The following is a 21,880-nucleotide window of genomic DNA, read 5'->3' as shown; positions in this document are numbered from 1 at the left end:
TTAAGCGTCCGACTTCAGTTCAGGTCATGATCTCGCGGTCCGTGAGTTCGAGCCCCACGTCGGGCTCTGTGCAGACAGCTCAGAGCCTGGAGCCTGTTTCAGATTCTGTGTCTCCCTCTCTCTCTGCCCTTCCCCTGCTCATGCTCTGTCTCTGTCTCAGAAATAAATAAACATTAAAAAAAATTAAAAAAAAAAGATTAAAAGTTTCCCAGACAAACAAAAATTAAAGGAGTTCATGACCACTAAACCAGCCCTGCAAAAACTTTAAGGGGGACTCTCTGAGGGGAGAAAAGACACATACATACATACATACATACATACATACATACATACATACATACCAAAAGCAACAAAGACTAGAAAGGACCAGAGAACACCACCAGAAATTCCCAACTATACAAGCAACATAATGGCAATAAATTCATATCTTTCAGTACTCACTGCAAACGTTAGTGGACTCAATGCCCCAATCAAAAGACATAGGGTAACAATGGATAAGAATACAAGATCCATCTATATGCTGTTTACAAGAGACCCACTTTAGACCTAAAGACCCCTTCAGATTGAAAATAAGGGGATGGAGAACCATCTATCATGCTAATGGTTGACAAAAGAAAGCCAGAGTAGCCATACTTATATCAGACAATCTAGACTTTAAAATAAAGACTGTATCAAGAGATGCAGAAGGGCATTATATCATAAGGGGTCTATCCACCAAGAAGACCTAACAGTTGTAAACATTTATGCGCCAAATGTGAGAGCACCCAAATATATAAATCAATTAATTAATCACAAACAGAAACTCATCGATAGTAATACCATAATAGTGGGAGACTTCAACACCCCACTCACAGCAATGGACAGATCATCTAATCAAAAAATCAACAAGGAAACAATGGCTTTGAATGACACACTGGACCAGATGGACTTAACAGATATATTCAGAACATTTCATCCTAAAGCAGCGGACTCTACATTCTTCTCCAGTGCACATGGAACGTTCTCCAGAATAGACCACAGGGACACAGATCAACCCTCAACAAGTACAAAAAGATCGAGATCATACTGTGCATATTTTCAGACCACAACGCTATGAAACTCAAAATCAACCACAAGAAAAAATTTGGAAAGGTAACAAATACTTGGAGACTAAAGAATGAATGGGCTAACCAAGAAGTTAAAGAGGAAGTTAAAAAGTATATGGAAGTCAATGAAGATGATAACACCACAGCCCAAAACCTCTGGGATGCAGCAAAGGTGGGTCATAAGAGGAAAGTATATAGCAATCCAGGCCTTCCTAAAGAAGGAAGAAAGATCTCAGATACACAACCTAACCTTACACCTTAAGGAGATGGGAAAAAAAAAAAAAACAGCAAATAAAAGCCAAAACCAGCAGAAGACAGGAAATAATAAAGATTGGAGCAGAAATCAATGCTATCGAAACCAAAAAACAAAACAAAACAAAACAAAACAAAACAAACAAAAAAAAACAGTAGAAAAGATCAATGAAACCAGAAGCTGGTTCTTTGAAAGAATTAACAAAATTGATAACCCCCTAGCCAGTTTGATCAAAAAGAAAAAGGATAGGACCCAAATAAATAAAATCAAGAATGAAAGAGGAGAGATCACAACCAGCACAGCAGAAATAAAAACAATAATAAAAGAATATTATGAGCAATCATATGCTAATAAAATGGGCAATCTGGAAGAAATGGACAAATTCCTAGAAACATACACTGCCAAAACTGAAACAGGAAGAAATAGAAAATTTGAACAGACCCATTACCAGTAAGGAAATTGAATTAGTAATCAAAAATCTCCCAAAAAACAAGAGTCCAGGGCCAGATGGCTTCCCAGGGGAATTCTACCAAACATGTAAGGAAGAGTTACCACCTATTCTCTTGAAGCCGTTCCAAAAAATAGAAATGGAAGGAAAACTTCCAAACTCTTTCTATGAAGCCAGCATTACCTTGATTGCAAAACCAGACAAAGATCCCACTAAAAAGGAGAACTATAGACCAATTTCCATGATGTACATGGATGCAAAAATCCTCAACAAGGTATTAGCCAACCGGATCCAACAATACATTAAAAAAAATATTCACCGCGACCAAGTGGGATTTATACCTTGGATGCAGGGCTGGTTCAGTATCCACAAAACAATTAATGTAATTCATCACATCAATAAAAGAAAGGACAAGAACCACATGATCCTCTCAATAGATGCAGAGAAAGCATTTGACAAAATACAGCATCCTTTCTTGATGAAAACCCTCAAGAAAGTAAGGATAGAAAGATCATACCTCAACATCGTAAAAGCCATAAATGAGAGACCCAATGCTAATATCATCCTCAATGGGGAGAAACTGAGAACTTCCCCCCTAAGGTCAGGAGTAAGACCGGGATGTCCACTCTCGCTGCTGTTATTCAACATAGTATTGGAAATCTTAGCCTCAGCAGTCAGACAACACAAAGAAATAAAAGGCATCCAGATAGGCCAGGAAAAGGTCAAACTTTCACTCTTCGCAGATGACATGATACTCTATATGGAAAACCCAAAAGATTCCACCAAAAAACTGCTAGAATTGATTGATGAATTCAGCAAAGTTGCAGGATATAAAATCAATGCACAGAAATTGGTTGCATTCCTATACACCAACAATGAAGCAACAGAAAGAGAAATCAAGGAATCAGTCCCATTTACAATTGCACCAAAAACCATAAAATACCTAGGAATAAACCTAACCAAAGCGGTGAAAAATCTATACACTGAAAACTATAGAAAGCTTATAAAAGAAATTGAAGAAGACACAATAAAATCGAAAAATATTCCATGCTCCTGGATACGAAGAATAAATATTGTTAAAATGTCAATACTACCCAAAGCAGTCTGTGCAGTCTACATATTCAGTGCAATACCTATCAAAATAACACCAGCATTCTTCACAGAACTAGAACAAACAATCCTAAAATTTGTATGGAACCAGAAAAGACCCCGAATAGCCAAAGCAATCTTGAAAAAGGAAACCAAAGCAGGAGGCATCACAGTCCCGGACTTCAAGCCGTATTATAAAGCTGTAATCACCAAGACAGTATGGTACTGGCACAAAAACAGACACTCAGATCAATGGAACAGAGGAGAGAACCCAGAAATGGACCCACAAACATACGGCCAACTAATCTTTGACAAAGCAGGAAAGAATATCCAATGGAATAAAGACAGTCTCCTTAGCAAATGGTGTTGGGAAAACTGGACAGCGACATGCAGAAGAATGAACCTGGACCACTTTCTTATACCAGACACAAAAATAAACTCAAAATGGATGAATGACCTAAATGTAAGACAGGAAGCCATCAAAATCCTCGAGGAGAAAGCAGGCAAAAACCTCTTTGACCTCGGCCGCAGCAACTTCTTACTCAACACGTCTCCAGGGGAAAGGGAGACAGAAGCAAAAATGAACTATTGGGACCTCATCAAAATAAAAAGCTTCTGCACTGCGAAGGAAACAGCAAAACTAAAAGGCAACTGACGGAATGGGAGAAGATATTTGCAAATGACACATCAGATAAAGGGTTAGTATCCAAAATCTATAAAGAACTTATCAAACTCAACACCCAAAAAACAATCCAGTGAAGAAATGGGCAGAAGACATGAATAGACACTTCTCCAAAGAAGACATCCAGATGGCCAACCGGCACGAGAAACAGTGCTCAACATCACTCATCATCAGGGAAATACCAATCCAAATCACAAGGAGATACCACCTCACACCTGTCAGGATGGCTAACGTGAACAGCTCAGGCAACAACAGATGTTGGCGAGGATGCGGAGAAAGAGGATCTCTTTTGCACCGCTGGCGGGAATGCAAACTGGTGCCCCCACTCTGGAAAACAGTACTGAGGTTCCTCAAAAAATTAAAAATAGAACTACCCTATGACCCAGCAATTGCACTACTAGGTATTTATCCAAGGGATACAGGTGTGCTGTTTCAAAGGGGCACATGCACCCCCATGTTTATAGCAGCCCTATCGACAATAGTCAAAGTACGGAAAGAGCCCAAATGTCCATCAATAGATAAAGAAGATGTGGTAGGTATGTATGTGTGTATATATATATATATATATATATACACACACACACACACACACACACACGCATACACGATGGAGTATTACTTGGCAATCAAAAAGAATGAAATCTGGCCATTTGCAGCTATGTGGATGGAACTGGAGGGTATTATGCTAAGCGAAATTAGCCAGTCAGAGAAAGACAAGTATCATATGACCTCACTCATGTGAGGACTTTAAGACACAGAACAGATGAATGTAAGGGAAGGGAAGCAAAAACAATATAAAAACAGGGAGGGGGACAAAGCATAAGAGACTCCTAAATATGGAGAACAAACAGAGGGTTGCTAGAGGGGTTGTGGGAGGGGGGATGGGCTAAACGGGTAAGGGGCACTAAGGAATCTACTCCTGAAATCCTTGTTGCACTGTATGCTAACTAATTTGGATGTAAATTAAAAAGAAAAAAATAAACTGCATTGAGGTTATCACTCCAAACACCGTGCATGTAAAAGAAGAGGCAGGATTCACGCTCAGGTCTGTCTCAGTCCATAGCCACTTCGACCACACGTATTTAAAGTGTGCGGCCTGGTAAGTCTGGGCAGACGTGTGCACCCGTGAAGCCATCATCACAGTCAAGCTAGCAAACAGATCTCTTGCCCCTAAAAGTTTCCTCATGCCCCTTGGTCATCCCTCCTGTCCTTTGTCCCCAGGCAAAGACTTTTTGTCATAATAAATTAGAGATCATTCTAGAAAGTGCAAACTAAGTGGAATTGTATAGTATGTGCTCTTTTCTGACCTGGATTTTCCCCTCAGCATCGCCATTTTGGAGTCCGTCCATGCTGTGGTACCAGTGCCACGGTTCCAGGCACTTTTGAAACGGTCCCGTGGTTCTTGGCTGTTCTTTTCTGGTTTTGCCATCGTTTTCTCTCTTTGCATTTCAGTTTGGAAAGTTTCTGTTGGCATATCTTCTGGCTCACTGCTTCTTTCCTTGGCCGTCTAGTCTATTGAGCTTATAAGTCACTTTTTAATTGTTAACAGTGTTTTTTATTTCTAGTACTTCCTTTTGATTCTTTCCTAGAGTTTCCATCTCTCTGCTTGCATTTCTCAGCTGAGCTTGCATGTTGTCTGCTTTTTCCACTAGAGCCTTTAACAGATTACTCATAGTGATTTTAAATTCCCTGACTGGTAATTCTAAAATCCTTAAATCTGTGCTCTCTCTGAAACTGGTTCTGAGGCTTGCTTTCTCTCTTCTGACTGTTTTCTCTTGCCTCTTAACATGCCTTGCGATTTTTGTTGGAAGTCCAACATGATCCACTGGGAAATGGGATCAGTTGAAAGGCCGCCGGAATGAGGTTTCGTGGTAACCTGGGTAGGAAACGTGCCCGCATTTAATGTTTGCCGGAGGTTTGTAGGTACCAGAGGCTCCAAGTGCATTACCAGCCTCTAGTTTATCACCTGAATGTGTGAGGGGTAAACGGAATGGAAGAGGTATCCCGAAAGGGGTCTACCCAGTCTGTCTGACCTGCTCCCAAGAGCTCTTCGCTCCAGAGAACTGGCCCCGACCCTCCTCCCCTCCCCCTCCCCCAACAGGGAAAACAAAGCTGCCAGCAGGGCTAACTTGGCAGCTAGAGTCATGATTGGGTGACACGATACGGTGTTTAATTCATTTGTAGACTCACGCGGTGACTTAACGTTTCCCCAAACCCGTAGACGTCCAGAAATAGTCGTCAGACACAGGTAGGATGTCTGTAAACGTGTCCCACTGAGCAGAGACCCCGCTCTCTTATCTGTCAGAGGCACTCTTATAAAGTAATTTCTTATAATTTCTTTTCACAAGCTAGTGGCAGTGCTGGTAATTTTCCTGTTAGTGCATAAACATTTGAAATGGTCTGTGGTACAGCAGCGGCTTGAGACGTCACTTGTCCCTGCCCTTCTCCCCTTGCAGCAGGACGTCCTGAAACTAGGGGACTTTGGGTCCTGCCGGAGCGTCTACTCCAAGCAGCCGTACACCGAGTACATCTCCACGCGCTGGTACCGCGCCCCGGAGTGCCTCCTCACCGACGGCTTCTACACCTACAAGATGGATCTGTGGAGTGCAGGCTGTGTGTTCTACGAGATCGCCAGGTAGGCCCGAGGCCCGCCTCGCGTCTGAGGACTCCCGCCCGGTGCCCCCCCCCAGTGAACCTTCTCGAACAGGTTGCCTGGCGAGGCCCGGCCAGCCCAATGGCGTCATGCCGGTGCCTTCCTTTACCAAACAGATTTTGCAGTCATCCCGCTCACGTGACTGGTGCTAACTTGACGGAAAACGTCGCAGGCTTTCCTTTTACTTTGCGCCAAATACTCTCCTCGTCTGCTTCTCAAAGTACAAACTACCGTCAGTCAGCTCTTCCCTGAGGTCGGTCGGCCTCCTGACTCGGCCTCATCGGTGCAATGACTGACGTTCAGAAGCAGAGTGGAGGGCGCTTCCTGCCAGCTGGCGGGGCCTGCCGTGTGGGCAGCGGCCCTGCTCCCGGCGCCTTCCCTGAGCGAGACAGTCCACCGAGTAGGATGCTCTGGCCGCAAGCGTGAGGGTGGGCCACTTGGCGGCACGGCTGGATTCCAGAAAGCCCCGTCCTCACCATCCTCCCCGGCCTCCCCGGCCTCCTCGGCCTCCTCTCCCCCAGCCTCGGGGCTTCGCCGCTGGATGGAGCAGCGGCCCGGGAGAAGGGAAGGGGCTGGTCTCCCCCAGAGGTGAGGAGGGTGTGGGGTAGAGGAGGCCCAGGGAGGGGCAGGGTGGTGCCCACGTGCTCCGAGCGAATCGGAAGGACGAGCCGGTGCCTTTAAGGTCGGGTGACGTGCATCGTAGGCGGGGACCCGAGTCATCGGTTGCCGCCTGCTCAGCTAACCACTTCGTGAATACAGACACACGCGTCCTTCAGGACGTACCTGTTGATAATCGGCTTGTTATTTTTGGAAAGCTGAGTGGCGATTTCACTGATGCTGAAAGCACTGACGGTCCTTTCCGCTGTGCTGAGATCCCTTGAATTAATCCGAAAGGATGTGGAGGGACTTCAGTGTCGAGAACGTGACGGCTGCTCATCCGCCGAGCGAGGGGCAGCCCGTGGGGAGACCGTCGTTCTGCCCCCCGCCGCATCTCAGAGCCACCTGCCCGCGCAGAAGTGGCCCCGGTGCCCAAGCCGCACTAGTAAACCCTCCGCCGTGGCCTGTCCTGCGAACTGAACTCACTTATAGAAGCCTAAATTCTTTCATCCGTGATTCCAAATTCCATAAAATCGCTGAAAACCAAAACGTTTCTTGGACTTCATCTGTCAACAAAACCGGACCTGACCCACCATGAATTTTTGTCGAAAAAGCTCCTGGGACGCGAGACTCGAGTTTAGGTGTCCCGGTGTGAACATTCCTGTTTCGCTGCAGGGATCCCAGGGGTACGGAGAGGAACGTGGCCGCGTCTTAAGAGTGTCACCCGCTCGCTGTAAAGGAGAAACAGGCCGGAGCAGTCCCATGCACGGGGTGCCATGCGGCTTTCGTGTCCCCGGGTTTCTGTGGGAGCTGGCCGCCCCACAAAGCGGGTCGCTGGGATGAGGTGGCCCCGGCCCGTCCTGACCGCAGCTCCGCCCTGCCTCCCCCTCCCCCAGCCTTCAGCCCCTCTTCCCCGGAGCCAACGAGCTGGACCAGATCTCAAAAATCCACGACGTCATCGGCACACCTGCGGAGAAGACTCTCACCAAGTTCAAACAGTAAGTGCGTGTGCGCCCCGGGGCCCCAAGTGGACCTGCCCCCTGCGGGGGCTGCTGGGGGGAGCCAGTGGGGGGGGGGCAGACCGGGCCGCACCTCTGCTGCCCTCGTGGCTCCTCCGTCCGCCTGGGTCCCCGCGGCCGCTGAAGGGGCTCCAGGTCGGGCTGGTGTGAGCACCGAGCCGCTCGGAGCGGTCTCCCCCCACCCCGGGGGTCCCGCCAGGGTGCCCTCCTAGGTGCCGCGGGAGATGCTCCTGGCCTTGCCGAGGCCCTGGCCGTCGGGTCCCGTCCTCCGAATATTGACCCAGGACCCAGGGGCCTCTGGGTGGAGAGGGATGCCACGTGCAGGCGGTGCGCAGTGAGCGCTCTGTGACCGTCACCCAGAGCTGCCGGCCACACCGACGCCCACACCGGCACTGGTTACTGAATCCGGGGAGCCGGGGGCCTCCGAGGGGGAGCCCCGTGGGCTGAGGGGGTGGGCAGCTCCTGGGCCCTTGGAAGGCGAGGAGGTGACAACCAGTTTGAATTCTTCCTTTTTCTGCTTATAAACTTTACCTCATTTTTCTCAGGTGGGCACGTGTCTGAGTCTTTTGGGGGGAAAGTCGTTTTCTCACACTGATAGCGTAACAGATTTCACAACCCCTGCCCTGTTGTTAAAAAGGTAGACTTCACTTTTCTAGAGCGGTTTTAGGTTCGCCGCAGAACTTAGCAGGAGGTACAGAGAGTTCCCTTGCACCCCGCTGGGGCCCACGCGGCTTCCCCCTGCGCAAACCTCAGCCAGAGTCCATAAGCCTCCGGTGACACATCATCGTCACCTCCACAGCTCGTGTGAGGGGCCCCTGGGCTGTTGCACTTCCTCTGGGTTTGGGCAACGGTTCGGTCCCGCCCCCTTCTCCGTGCGGGTCCCTGTAGGATCATGACGACGGCTGGCCGGGTGCTCTACATAATGGCGTGATCGTTTATTGTCATTGGGCTTTCAATACAGGTCGAGAGCTATGAGTTTTGATTTTCCTTTTAAAAAGGGATCAGGAATACCTCTACTGACAGCCAATTTGTCCCCGAAATGCCTCTCCCTCCTGCACGCAATGGTGGCCTACGACCCCGACGAGAGAATCACTGCCCGTCAGGCCCTGCAGCACCCCTACTTCCGGGACCAGAGGTGGGCTTCCGTGGGCCTCCGTGTGGTGTGGAGACCTGGGGGGCACGTGGTGGGGCAGCTGGGTCCGGGAACAGCTCTGTCCTGAACTCGGGGGCCCCGGGAACATACACCTCGTTCTTTTCTGGAACGGCCTCAGCGACTCCACTGCAGGGTCTGGGGGGGCGGTTCTGTGGCTGGTGCCCAGGCTCCGGGAGGGGCCCGGTGCACGTCGGTGTCGACGGGGATCTCGCCGTAAGGCTTGGGGGTGCTGGCACCGGAGTACCTGCCCGAGGGCGTCTAATTCTGCTCCTCCCTGTGCTCCAGCCGGTGTGAGCGGTGCGAGTGCAGGTGACGTCTGGCCCAGACCTCCCGGGGGGCAGGGCCCACGGTGCACGGGGCCCTCTCCTCTCCCAGCCCAGAGACCGGCAGGCCGACACAGGACGGAAAAGGCTCCCGGAACGGTTGACGCGGAAGAGGCGGTGACGAGGCAGAAAGGTCGTGCTGCGCACGTTCTCAGGGGCCACTCCCCTCTCTTCCTTCCCCACAGGGCAGTGGAGAAGCGGGCTCTGGCCAGCCACAGGAGGTCAGTCTTCTCAGAGCGCCCCGTGGCTCCGGAACTACTCCTTAACGGCTGGCAGATTTCAAAGGAGGGCAGGAAACAGGTACTAAGTGAAGTCGGGGAGCTGGAAATGGTCTCGGTAGCCGGGACCCGATGCCCTCAGGTGGCCTGCGTCCCCGCGGAAGACACCGCCCTCGGCAGGTGCAGGGAGCCGGGCTCCGGTCGTGCCTGCCCTTTCCGTGCCTCCGGCCGAGGGGAGACGGTGGGTGCGGCACCCCGCGTGCACAGGCCTGGCGAGGTGGGACTGTCCCACACGGTGCCAGGTTCTCTGCCCATGCACTCTGCCGCTGTCATCTGCCTGTGCCCCCTGACTAGCACAGGGCACAGGCCACACTGACCCAGGTGACCCAGCTGGCGATGACCGGCCCCAGCCGCCACACGGCCTCAGACGTCCACGCGGGTGCAGCGGGCCCGGGTGAGCACCGGTCTGGGCCCGGATCGATTGCTTTAGAAACGGCACCTTCCTCTTGCAGTCTTGTCATCCTCGGGTGCCCCACGCGGCCCCAGCTCTCAGCTCCCTGGTCCCACGTTCTGGGCTGGCCCTGCACTTCGTGAGGACTGTGCCCTCCGTCACTCACCCCGGCATTTACTGAGCGTTGGTACGTGCCAGGAGCTGAGGCCATGGGTGTGGCTGCCGCCAGGAGGCTTTCTGGAATTCTAGGCTGCTGCCTGATGCTCCCCCGTGGTGCACAGGCCGAGCTGTTCAGACCCGATCTCCCGGTCTTTCCCCCCAGACCTGCTTTTCTCCCCACGCCTTCCCTTTAAGTGGGGGAGGCAGCCCCCTCTCGGCAGCTCCCCACCCCCCACCTGAGCCTCCCTCATTTCACCTCCCAGTTGCTGTCCCTGCTCTGCCCTTCCCTCCTGGCCAGACACCTGTCCGACCGCGTCACTCCTGCTGGCACTCCCGAGGGCTGCGCGTGTCTACAGGGGCCGTGCAGTAATAAGCCTTCCCAGCTTTGTGGGCCATAAGGCCCTGTCACAACCGCCCTCTTTTCTCTGGTGCCGTGGATGATCCGTAAATGAACAGTGGGGCTGTGTTCCAATAGGACAATCTCCACTGAGACGGGAATTTCCTATAGTTGTGACATGCCGTGAAGTTGTTTTCAGCTTTTTAAAAATGTAAAAATATTCTTAGCACGTGAGCCACGTGAAAGCAAGGCCGTGGGCAGATTTGGTCATCGTCAGGGAGCTGGAGTGGGGACCCTGGAGCCGCGTCACCGGCTCAGCCGAGGCTAGCGCAGGGCCAGCCGGCCTTGACGACTCGGCGCGGAGGCCCTGCCGCCCCCTGCTGGGCACGGTGACCAGCCCTGTCACTCGGGGGGGGCCGGGAGTCTAGTCACCACGCGGTCAAACCTCTGGGTCAAGTTAGATTAGGCGAAAGTCGTGCAAAAGAGCCCCTGTTGTATTTCCCGATTTCCATAAGGGGGGCACCATTGCACGTTCAACGGGCCTGTGTTTTGTTTCAAGAAACCGTCCCTAAAGCCAGAGGAGGACGCTCCCACGAGACAGGGACCCGCCTGCCTGATGCAACTGCCCAAACTGAAGCTTTCGGGGGTGACCGAACTGGCCTCGTACCCCAGCCCCGCGCTGCACTCCGTGTTCGGACCCGGAGCGAACAGCAAAGTCCCGGTGCCGAGGCCCCCGAAGTTTGTCGGCACAGACCAGAAGGTAGCCCGTCTCGCTAGCGTCCCGCCGCTCGCCGCCCCGGGCCCGTCCCGGCCTCCGCTCAGCGTCTGCCCTTTCCTCCGACAGGCAGACCCGCAGAAGGACGCGAAGCCTAACCTGAAACAGTGTCGTCTGCCCTCGACAGGGAGGAGAGGCGGCCGCTACTGAGCAGCACGCGCCGGTCGCCTGCCGGGGGCAGCACTGCGCGGAACCAGGTGCGGCCGGGCCGCCGCGATCGCCTCCGAGCCTTGGGTGGAGGGTTCCGGGGAGAGCCCCGTCCCCCTCGCGGAGCCTGGCGCCCCGAGAGCGTTGCCCCGCTGGCCAGCCGGAGCCCGGGATCTGCACCCCGAGAGCGGCCGTGCTGTGTTCCTGCCGGATACGTTCGTCAGACCAGCTCATTCGGGGCTTTTGTTTCATTCTCGTAACGTAAGAACTGGGGGTAGGGAATAGTTTGTAATTTTTTATCTGATTCCGAAGAGAGATCCGAATTTATGTTGTGTATTTAGGCTCGGTGTCGCCGTGGCTGTGGGCGCGGCGCCTCCAGGACGTCGCCGATGGCGCCGGGCGCGTTACGGCGTCACAGACTGTGCTGTCGGAGCTTTATTAAAGAACAAGCATCGGTACGACATTTGAACGCTTCCTGACTTTAACACGCGTCCTGACCAGCTGTCTCTCTGCTTTAGGTTTTGTGAGCATATTCGGGGAATTTATTTTGTTGGGAAGCCCGGTACGGCTTAATTTTGTCGCGCTTGAAAAGCCCGTAAGGAGTAAACGCGGGCCTGGCCTGGGTGCCGAGGCAGGGAGGCCGCCCAGCAGGAGGCTCGTCGGCGCAGGCTTCACAGCTTCCTCCCGTGAGTAGAGCGCACCGCTCCCCGTGTGGGAACGATGCCTTCTTTCTTCGTCCCCACAGACTTACGACGTTAAAAAAAAAAAAGAAAAAGAAAAAGAGCAAATTTCCCAGGTTAGTTTCAGTCTTCTTGTTCCCTCTTTTGAGACAAGTCTGTGACAGGCTGGTCATCGTCAGGGAGGTGGAGTGGGGACCCTGGAGCCGCGTCACCGGCTCAGCCCAGGCTAGCGCAGGGCCAGCCGGCCTTGACGACTCGGCGCGGAGGCCCTGCCGCCCCCTGCGGGGCACGGTGACCAGCCCTGTCACTCGGGGGGCTGGGAGTCTAGTCACCACGCGGTCAGATCTCTTGGTCCCGTCCTCTCCGGTGGCCGCCACCTCTGGACCCGAGTCACCGGTGGTGGAGCAGGGCCCGGCCTCGCAGGACAGTCCGCGGGTGGACGCGGCAGCCGCGGGAGGGGCGGGTGTGCGAGGCAGCGGGGGTGCGGGCCGAGGGGGGGCAGAGGCGCCCAGGAAGCGCAGAGTCAAGAGTAGAAACAAGACTTGGGGGATGTTGAGAGCTGGGTGCACATGGCGAGGGGTTGAAAAGAGCTTCCTCTGACCCCATTTGACACCCCGCCTCGCTGTCCGATGCCCTGCTGTGCGGGCGGGCAGGGCACCGGTCTGCCTCTGCGGGAGGATCCGGGAGTTCCGAGGCCCGAGGGAGCGGAGGCAGGGAGGCCGGGGAGACGGGATCGCAGAGGGCCCCGCTGTGGGTGAGCCCAGGCGGGGAGGCGCCGGGGAACCAGGCCCCCAAGGGCCAGCGGCCCGGCAGGGACGGGCTCCTGTCCTCGGGGACTGGCTCCGCGGCAGAGTTAAGGAAAACTCTTACCCCTTTAAGGGTGTAAAATTTGAGGGGAAAATCTTCAACGTTCTCCCGCGTGACTTTCTGAGAAAGCAGACCTGCCCCTCCCCACGGAGGGCCTCTCAGGCCAGGCCCCTGTGGGGTGTGACCTGTCCACCAAAGGAAGCTCTTTTGGCTCAACGTCGGTCTCTGGAATAAAAGCGCCGTGAAGCGGCCACACCGGGCCCCAGGATGGCCACGGCTGGCCCAGCCCTGCGCCAGAGCGACTCCACCGTCCCGCACATCCGGAGCGCGGGAAGGTGCTGCCGGCCGCGCTGGGGCGTCCCGCGCCCCCAGGGTGCCCGCACGCAGCGGCCCGCTCTCGGCCCAGCGGTGGGCATGGGAGGCCGCGTCCGCCTCCGCTCACTCGCGACCGGGCAGGCGCTGAGGGAGGCCGCCTGAGCCTTTGCAGGCAACGCTATTAGAGGGCTCCCGGGCACAGGAGTTGTCGCCGCGGGGCCCCAGGAGGGAAATGGGGCGGAAGTCCTGCTCCAGCACCCCGTCCACCTGGCTCACCCGCTCCCAGCCCGAGAGGGGACCCCTGGGGCGCGGGCACACACAGCTCGCTGCAGGGCCGAGGGCTGAGCTAGAGTCTCCCTGGAACGCCTTCCTCCCCTCAGCTTCCCTGAGACCGGTCCCCACACTCGGAGAGTGCGCTCACCAGCTCCAGAAGCATCGGAAAGCTCGAGGCAAGAAGTGAAAGCAAATACGAAGCGTATCAGGCCGGCCAGGCCTACGCCCGGCCCGCCTCCTTCCCTGGCGTGTGAGAGCCTGACGGGCCGGAGTCTGGTCCGGGTGCCACGTGCCCAGGGCCCGCCGCAGGCTGCAGGCCCGTGGTGGCGGTGCCAGCGTGTGGCAGTCACGAGGCAGTCCGGTTTGGGAAGCCAGCTTGGACCACGGGGCCGGGAGCCGACGTTGGGACACGGCTGGCGGTCGACTCCAGAGCCCGACCGAAGGGTGACCACAGACAGTGGACCGAGCGAGGCCTGCCCACTTGGAGGGCCGTGACCCGTGGGGCCGGTGAAAGCCGGGGAGCACGGCCAGGCCCTCTGACCGTGCCCGAATTCTAACAGTTGTCCTGGGCCCAGCCAGGCCTCCACCTGTCCTTTCACAGGAAGAGGAGAGGACCCCGGGGGGGGGGGGGGGGGTCACAAGAGGAACTCTGGACTTCATTTTCCAAGACGGCCCTTGGTGACCCTGCGGCAGTCCGTGGGCCTCCTTGTGCGTCTCTGGACCTGCGGGGCTGGGGTTCTGTGCGTCACCGACAGCGCCTGGAAACCAGTGCTTTGACCAAGAGGGCAGACGCCAACTCTCCGGGACGTGCTGTTTAATGCGCAGGTCGTACCGAATGTACAGGATACATAAATCGAGTGTCTCACTTAAAACAACAGGGTGTCCGTGCTTCCTGGTATTCACCTTCCCCAAAGTGCACGTCCCTGGGACCCAGAGGCTCCGTGAGCAGCTGTACCGGGCCTCTCCTCTGAGAAGCAGCCACGGCCTGGGGTGAAGCATCGGTCCTGTCGCTGTGCTCACAGAAACGAAGAAAACAGAGTACACGTCTCGAAGGGCGTACGCTCGTTTTTCTCCTGAAGTCGTGTGGGCAGTGCCCCAGACTAATGTGCTCGCTTAGAGAGATGCGAGTCACATGCTCCTGGTTTACGGCCACACCAAATAAAAATGCCTTCGGGGTGCAGCTGCGTACGGCTTTTTAAAGCTGAGAATGTTCTCCTGCCTGGCCGCTACACTTCACCGCGGTTCTCTCGCCTGTGGGGTCGACGAGTGTTCGTGGCGCGACCTCCGCGCAGGGCCGTTCCTGAGCCGGTTTCCGCCAAACACGAATTCCGCACGGTCCCGGGGCCCTCGGTCCCCGCGGCGAACGGAGCCCTCCACGCTCCCCAGAGGCCGACGGACGGACGAGCGCTCGCGGGCTTCCAATGACAACAGCCGGGCCTTCGAGCCGGAAGGAAAGAACGATTCGCCGGAGCCCGTCCGCACACGTGCGGGCACCCACGACGGCCGTGACGGTGAGCCCGAAGCCTGAAGACGGGGCCGCGGAACTCTGCAGCCGAGCCGCGCTCGCTCGAGCGGCCCGTCCTGGCCGGGGCACCGCCAGCGGAGAGGGCTTCCGGGAACGTGGTGGAAAAAGGACGGGTAGTTTTATACCAAACTTTAATTGAACAAAAGGTTACATTAAAAGCGGAGCCGACTTCACAAAAGATAAACAAATGGTGTATTCAAGATAGTTTTAATATTAATATTTTTTTCATGAATTAGAAATATCACTCTTAGATTGATGAAAATTACTGGTGAAGTAACCACGTCCCCCAGAAGCAGAATTCCATTATTTGTACATATAATACAGAGCCAGGCTACACTGGAAACAACAGTATTAAAATAAATGTTAAGATTAAAAAGCATCTATACACCCTGGAGGGCCGTGAGTCCGTGAGACCCGTATCTAAAGTCATTTCCTAACAGCAGTGAACTATTTTAAGTGCAAACGACTCGTGAAGATCTCAGATCGCAGCATCCACCGTCCTGAATGGCAGATTCCCGTCAGAAGGGGACAACTTTCACGAGTGCCCTCCGGGTCGCCTTCTGACCACCTAAGTATAAAGACATCAGTGCAAAACCAGAGTGAAGTGCTATTTGTACGAGTTGAGTTTAAGGGGATTTCTTGTCCAAGAAACACTTTACACTATGTATGTATATACTATATATATACATATGTATGGATATATACACACATATATGAGATTTTAATTACATTGAACTTTCGAGTAAAAAGCAAGAAAATCCCATTTCTTATTTTTTACTGCAGCCCCACAAGAACGATTTAAAAATGGCAACGGCTTCTTTGGGTGAGTGGCAGAGAAGGCGGCTTCGAGCGGGCCCCGAGGGTCTTCCCACGACTCCGGGCGACAGCTGCCTCCGCGAGTGTCCGCGCCCGGGGCTCCCGCCTCCGTCCGTCGCTCCCTCAGGACCGCGTGGGTCACTATACTACAGTTCCACCTGGAGAGCTGGCCTGGTTTTGGGATGACAATAAGCCCTGCAAACAAAGCAGTTTACATTAATCCAGCAAAACACGGGGCAGCCAAGAAAGCCACACTCCTCCGCCAGCCGGCTCGCGTGACCAGAGTTACCCTGTCGGCCTGTCAGCCAGCGTCCTCTGTCCTCTACTTCATTGTCATTCATGTCATTGTGTGACATTCCTAACTAATCAGGAGCCACTGAACCCGGCCCCTGTCTGGCTGTCCTCCGGTGGGCAGGGCTGGCCCGGGGTCCCCGGCACATCGTGGGCCTGAAGGCGAGGGGCGGCCGTAGGCCACCCTCCCCAGAGGCCGCGGCTCAGGGCCACGGCGAGGTCCCCAGGAGAGGTCCCCGTTGGCTCCCACGGCCACCCCACCTGCACACCCAGCCCCGCGAGCCGGTCGGTGAGCTCTGGTTGGGGTGCGACGGTGGTGCCCCCCCCCCCCCCATCCCCGGCTTTAGCACCAGCGTGGACTCGGCCGGTGGACAGAGAAGGATCTGGGCCACGGGTGGGGAGGCCCAGAACGCGGCCCACACCCGCGCTGTGTCGGCTCGGGGAACAGGGTGTAGGAGGTGGTGTGTGCGCCACGGGGCGGCCCCTCCCGGCAGGTGGCAGGCCTCTGGCACTCCACGTGTGAGCGGGGCCGCGGCCGAGAGCTAACCGTGGGCGTGGATGCGCGTGTGCTCATCACGGAGTTCCGTCACGGGCTGGCGGGCGACCGTCGCGGGGAAGTTTCAGGTCACAAGAGGGCAACGCTGAAGCTACGGCTTTTCGGCTCTGTGAACACACGCTTACGCTGCCCCCAAAATGCTTCCGTCCGTGACTCGTGGACCCAGGACGAGCCTTGAACTCCACGCAATCGCGGCTGTGTTTTCACCCACTGCACTTGTGCGGACACCCCGGGGCCGCGCCCACACCTGGCCGGAGGGAAGCCGGGCAAGTCGCTGGCCCCCCCACTCACGCCTCGTTTCTTCAGACTGCCCCCCCGTGACTCTGGACACGATCAGGAAGCCAAGGGCCAACGGGTGTGACAACCGAGCCCCGCGCAGGGCGTCCGGGAGCACAAGCCTGGTCTGACGCGCCCCCCTTGTTTCCCGCTCACGCCCATCAAGGGGCCGCGGGACAGACGGCTCAGCACACCCGACCTCGGGCCACCTCCCAGCCTCCACGGAGCGGCGGGGGGGGGGGGGGGGGGCCGGCAAGGCCCGACGCCCTCTCGGTGGCGACGTGAGGAAACCTTTAAGACGAGGATGCACCGCCTCCCTCGTCAAGGTTTCAGGTGATTCCGACTAACAAAGTGGTTTCCGGGAGCTACGGGGTGTCCTGGACAGCTTGTCAAGTCTACAAAATAAAGACCTCGCTTTTCTCTCCAAACCAGAGAAAAGTACTCCGCTCCTCCCGCCAACGGGAGAACCACGATCCCGTCTGGGGACAGAGCCGCACACCCTGCTCAGCGGTGGCTGCACTTAAATACCAAGGACACTCTGAGAAAGGCACCCCCCCCCACACACACACACATCAGGGAAGGTGGTATCTCTAGACCGGCCTTGTCCAACACAAGGTCAAGGCAAGCCACGTGTGAAATTTAAAATTCTAGTAGCACATTTAACAAGTGAGAAAAAGGTGAAACAATATATTTAACCTAATATATCCCATGTTATTTCAACACAGAATCGATTTAAAAATTACGAATGACGGACTTGACGTTATTTTTTCCCACAAAGCCTTTGAGGCAGGCGCTGTAGCACATCTCCGTTCGGCCCGGCCCCGTTCCCGTTCCCGGTGCTCTGTGGCCACAGGTGGCCCTGGACGACAGACTGTGGTGCCGAGCGCGGGCCTGGCCGCCCCAACACCACCCCCTCCACCACCCGCCCCACGCCTTAGCCTCTCTCCGGTTGTGGGTGTGCAGTTCCCGTGGAGGGCGGGTGCTAAGGCACGGAGGTGGCCCGGGGCCCCGGCTTCCTGGGCCTGACGTCAGCAGGGACACGGCGCCTCCACTGGCTGACCATCTCCTCTCCCCCGAGATGCCGCCTCGTCCTTGGGGCCCGGCAGGGAGGCCCGCTCTCCTCTCCTCCTAGGCGACACACACACATTCTCCTGCTTCCGTTGGCCGAAGCCTCAACCCCACAGGAACGACCCCCTGCGGCCCCGCTGTCCGAGAGGCCCAGGCTCGAAACAGACCGTGAAGGTTAGCTAAGCGAGCGACCACCCCAACGCCACCCCTCCTCACAACAACCCTCTACTGCCACATATCCAGGGAGCTGCAGGGTCCGGATAACAGGGTTATTAGCCCTTCCGATGTCAACCCTGGTGAACGAGTCTTTAATAACGGACACGGTGCAGCAGTGCGTGCCAGGGACCCACCCCCAGGGTGCCGCCCCTCGGGTACCGAGCTGGCGAGCAGCCCGGGATGCCAGGCCCGGCTGTGGGTGAGAGACCCGAGGGCTCCCTGGAGCCCTCAACCACAGCAAAGGGAGAAGGGACAGAATGGCGGAAGCAGGACCACCGGCGGGCCACCCGGGCCCCGCCCAGGGAGCCCCGAACCCCGGGGTGCAGGTGCTTGTGGTGTGCGGGTGAGGGTCCGTGACGTTCCTCGGAGGGCGCGAGGGCGCGTCTGACACAGGCAGCGGGCGAGGGCCGGGTCTCGCCACCGGCAGCGGGAGGTCAGTGGGACGCAGACCCACACCCGTTCGCCTCCTACAGATGGAACTCGCTTTGCCGTGATGGACAGCAGAGGCACCGGGGAAAGACTGCCGCTCAAACAAAAATTCAATGTCCAGCTCACCTTCTCTCTGTACGCCGTGCTTTAGTTTAAAGGTTACTGGGGGACAAAGAGAAAGATGGAGAACACACACAGGCCCCCAACAGAGACCAGACCACTCTCAGGAGGGAGGCCAGCTGCCATCGTCACGTAAGAACAGTTTGGGGCGCATCCCGGGGGGGGGGGGGCTCCCCGGACCCACCATCCGTGGCAGACGCACAGTGGCCCTGCCGCCCGGTCTGCCTGCTCCCGAGGCCGGCTTGCACTTCACTGTGTCCTCACTGGTTATTTTCACGGGGAGGGGACAGCAAAGACCAGGCCCGGTTTAGAGACAGCCGTGCCCGTCTGGCCTGCCCGACGACCTTGCCGCGTCGGTGTCCTCAGCGGTGTGGGGACCGGTTTCACGAACAGCAAGTCTGCCCCGGCCCAGACCCCGCGAATCTGCCTAACACCCTATCAGGCCCCAGGAAGGAAGCGGTTACTGGAATAGTGACAATCCGGAGTCTAATATTTACTAGGCTGTCCCGCCGTCACCAGACTTGCCGTTTTATTGCCGCTAGAGATCTCACTCGAAAATTAAGCGAGGAGATACTCCAGCTCTTGGTCACACAGAGACTAAGAGGCAGATGCCATTTGTAAATTGATGTCCTTCTACAGATGGCACGGGCACAGTGAGAAATCTCAGCAGGCTAACTTCTTCCAGAACGCCCGAGCCACACACCCCTCTTGCCTGACCCTCCACGAGACCCTCACGGCTCGCATGACCCAAGCGCTGCATGAAGAGCCCGTGGAAGCCTGGCGGAGCCGAAGCCCCAGACCGCACGGCCAGGGTCAGGGGTGGGCACAGCACAGCCCTGGTTCCCCGCGAGGGTGACTCCCCCACAACGGCCCCCCCGCCCCGGGCCCCTCATGGCCCCCGACCCACTGCTCACTTTGGGCCTGGGGCCTTGGCTCCTGCTGGGCAGTAAACAGACCCTGTCCCTGTGGTAGCCTTGACCTGCCCAACGACAGGTCACATCGGGGGTGACAATTTCCCCCAGGGAAACCACTCGGCCTGATGCCTTAAGAGAAACTCACCTGGAGAAAATGATGCTCTTTTCAGACATCCGGGCAAAAGGCTTTCTTGGGGCACAAGCATGTCGGGGCAGCTCAGAACTCTGCCTGGGGAGAAAGCACCCCCTTCCTATGGCAGGAGGAGGGGACGCTCTCGTGTGCCCTAAAAGTGCCTCTGGCTGGAGTCGCTTCAAGAGGGTCCCAGCCACGCTGGCCCCCACCCAGAGCGAGATGCTGGTCTGGAGGCCACCAGCACTCAAGGAGGGGAGGGGACGGGGCGCCTCCAGAGGCTCTGTCCCTTGCAGGAGACCACAGGTCCACAGTCAACGGTTTCTTCCGACAGGCAGACACGGGAGGATGGAGTATTTTTTCAAGGCACAAACTATTTTTAAAAGATTAAAATGTCGTGCGTGTCTTTCTCAACTTGCTGTCAACCTCGCAGCGTTGAGGGCCGAAAATCTACTCCCCGCTAAGGGAAAAACACGCCGTTGCTGTGGCGGGCGATCAGGTCGGCCGCTGTGAGGGCGGACGAGCGACAGGCTCTTCTGCGCTGGCAGCTCAGCGTGAGAGGCCAAGTGCACGACACTTCGCGCCGGGCGCTCGGGAGGACGGCACCGTCAGAGGGTTCGGGGTCCAGCCCCCGGAGCAGGCGGAGAGGCAGCCCGGAGGGAGCTCCAGGCCCGAACGTCTCCTGTCAAGGAGCAGCCCCGGGGCCCGACCAGGTGACCTCCCACAGCCTCCGGGGCCCTTGCAGATCCAGGCTGGAGTCCGGCCTCGAGGGGCTCAGGGCCAGAGAGAGGCCGGGGTGCAGCTGGGGGGCCGGGGGCGGGGGGAGGACACCTCCCTGCAGGACGAGGCGAACCGCTGACTCTCCCCACCCCACGTGGGCCGGGCGTCTCCGGAAGGACGGCTCCACGGCGGCCCCGAGGCCTCGGGCGGGCCACGTGAGACGAGGAGGAAGAAAGACGAGGACAGCCCGGGACAGGAGCTCCTCCAGGAGCCGGCCCGCCTCGGTGCCCCCAGCTACCGGCCAGGGGACCCAACGGGACGCCCGACGCCGAGCCGCTGGCGGCCCAGGCCGCCCCCTCACGCGTCCGCGCCGTCGCCGAGGAGTCCGTCGGCAGCCCTCGCCCAGACAGGACAGTCGGCACCTCTGCCGCTCGGAGCAGTCCGTCTCCAGTCATGAGGACGCGGAACTGGGCGGAAGCGTGGGAACTCCCGTGGCTGTTGGCGCTCTCGACGTGAACAAGCACCGAGAAGCTTCCTTCTCCGGCCAGCTGGGACCGCCGTACAGCCTCGCTGTGGAAGCGACCACTGGAAACTGTCTACGCGTCCGGTGTTGGCACGCGTTTACGGACAGAGGGCCCCCGAGCGCCTGGGGACACGCGTGGGCGGGGAGGCCCCGGCCGCGACGGGGACGAGGGAACAGCTACGACCCAAGACAGTGCCACACAAACACCGTTTTCTTAACATGAGAAATCACCGATACTGCCATGAAAGCCTCATTAATTACGGTAACAGTTAAGAACTTACCAGCATGTCATGTTAGGAAGGCTCTTCATCAAATTTATTTGTCAAGAAGTTAGATGAAAACGTAAAAAAGGACACACATTTCACTTCTGATTTTCATTAAACGTAAATAATCATACAATTTTATACGATGCCACCTAACACAGCAGTCCTTAATAAACTTAGGTATACAGAAATAAAAAACGCAGGAAATTCTTCCTTTACCCTTCGAGAGGCAGCAGCTTGAGTGTCACCGAGGTACCAGGGGGACTGTCCCCTCCACAGGGTGGGGGGAGGGTGCATTTTCTTACGGCTCAGAACCTGGGCTCTGAACCCAAGTGCTTTTCAACGCAAGCCCCGGACCCCGTTCTCTAGCCTGCCATCGGCGCTCGCGGGCCATCGCCAGGCTCACGGCGCTGAGCCCCCTGACGACCCGAACCCTGATGACAGTCCCAAGCAGCCCCGTGCGACAGGCGTGCTGACGGGGGGCCTCGCCGATCGGTCCCTGATGTGTCCCCAGGACGGCTGACGCTGCCAGGTTACTTATCAAGCCCACCACACGCACGTGGAGGCTC

The 21,880-nt window shown here is 56.4% G+C and overlaps 2 protein-coding genes across 23 annotated transcripts in view; one reads left to right on the top strand and one right to left on the bottom strand.

Annotated features, from left to right (window-relative positions):
* The window catches only part of MOK (MOK protein kinase), a 60,149-nt gene extending 48,305 nt beyond the window's left edge, over positions 1-11,844 (top strand). For all 11 annotated transcript variants that reach the window (XM_042944331.1, XM_042944333.1, XM_042944332.1 and 8 more), the window contains 6 exons: positions 6,014-6,192; positions 7,704-7,805; positions 8,788-8,961; positions 9,488-9,602; positions 11,027-11,227; positions 11,312-11,844. In XM_042944331.1, the coding sequence (XP_042800265.1) occupies positions 6,014-6,192; positions 7,704-7,805; positions 8,788-8,961; positions 9,488-9,602; positions 11,027-11,227; positions 11,312-11,392 (852 nt within the window). In that variant the 3' untranslated portion in view covers positions 11,393-11,844. The remainder of the gene's footprint in view (positions 1-6,013; positions 6,193-7,703; positions 7,806-8,787; positions 8,962-9,487; positions 9,603-11,026; positions 11,228-11,311) is intronic.
* Positions 11,845-15,180: 3,336 nt separating this feature from the next.
* The window catches only part of WDR20 (WD repeat domain 20), a 97,302-nt gene continuing 90,602 nt past the window's right edge, over positions 15,181-21,880 (bottom strand). For 11 of the 12 annotated variants that reach the window (XM_042944321.1, XM_042944317.1, XM_042944328.1 and 8 more), the window contains one exon: positions 15,181-16,000. In XM_042944321.1, the coding sequence (XP_042800255.1) occupies positions 15,947-16,000 (54 nt within the window). In that variant the 3' untranslated portion in view covers positions 15,181-15,946. The remainder of the gene's footprint in view (positions 16,001-21,880) is intronic. The other variant, XM_042944326.1, reaches the window with a different exon arrangement.

This window comes from Panthera leo, chromosome B3, assembly GCF_018350215.1.
Source record: "Panthera leo isolate Ple1 chromosome B3, P.leo_Ple1_pat1.1, whole genome shotgun sequence".
Taxonomy (NCBI): Eukaryota; Metazoa; Chordata; class Mammalia; order Carnivora; family Felidae; genus Panthera; species Panthera leo.
This window is presented reverse-complemented; position numbering and strand designations above follow the sequence as displayed.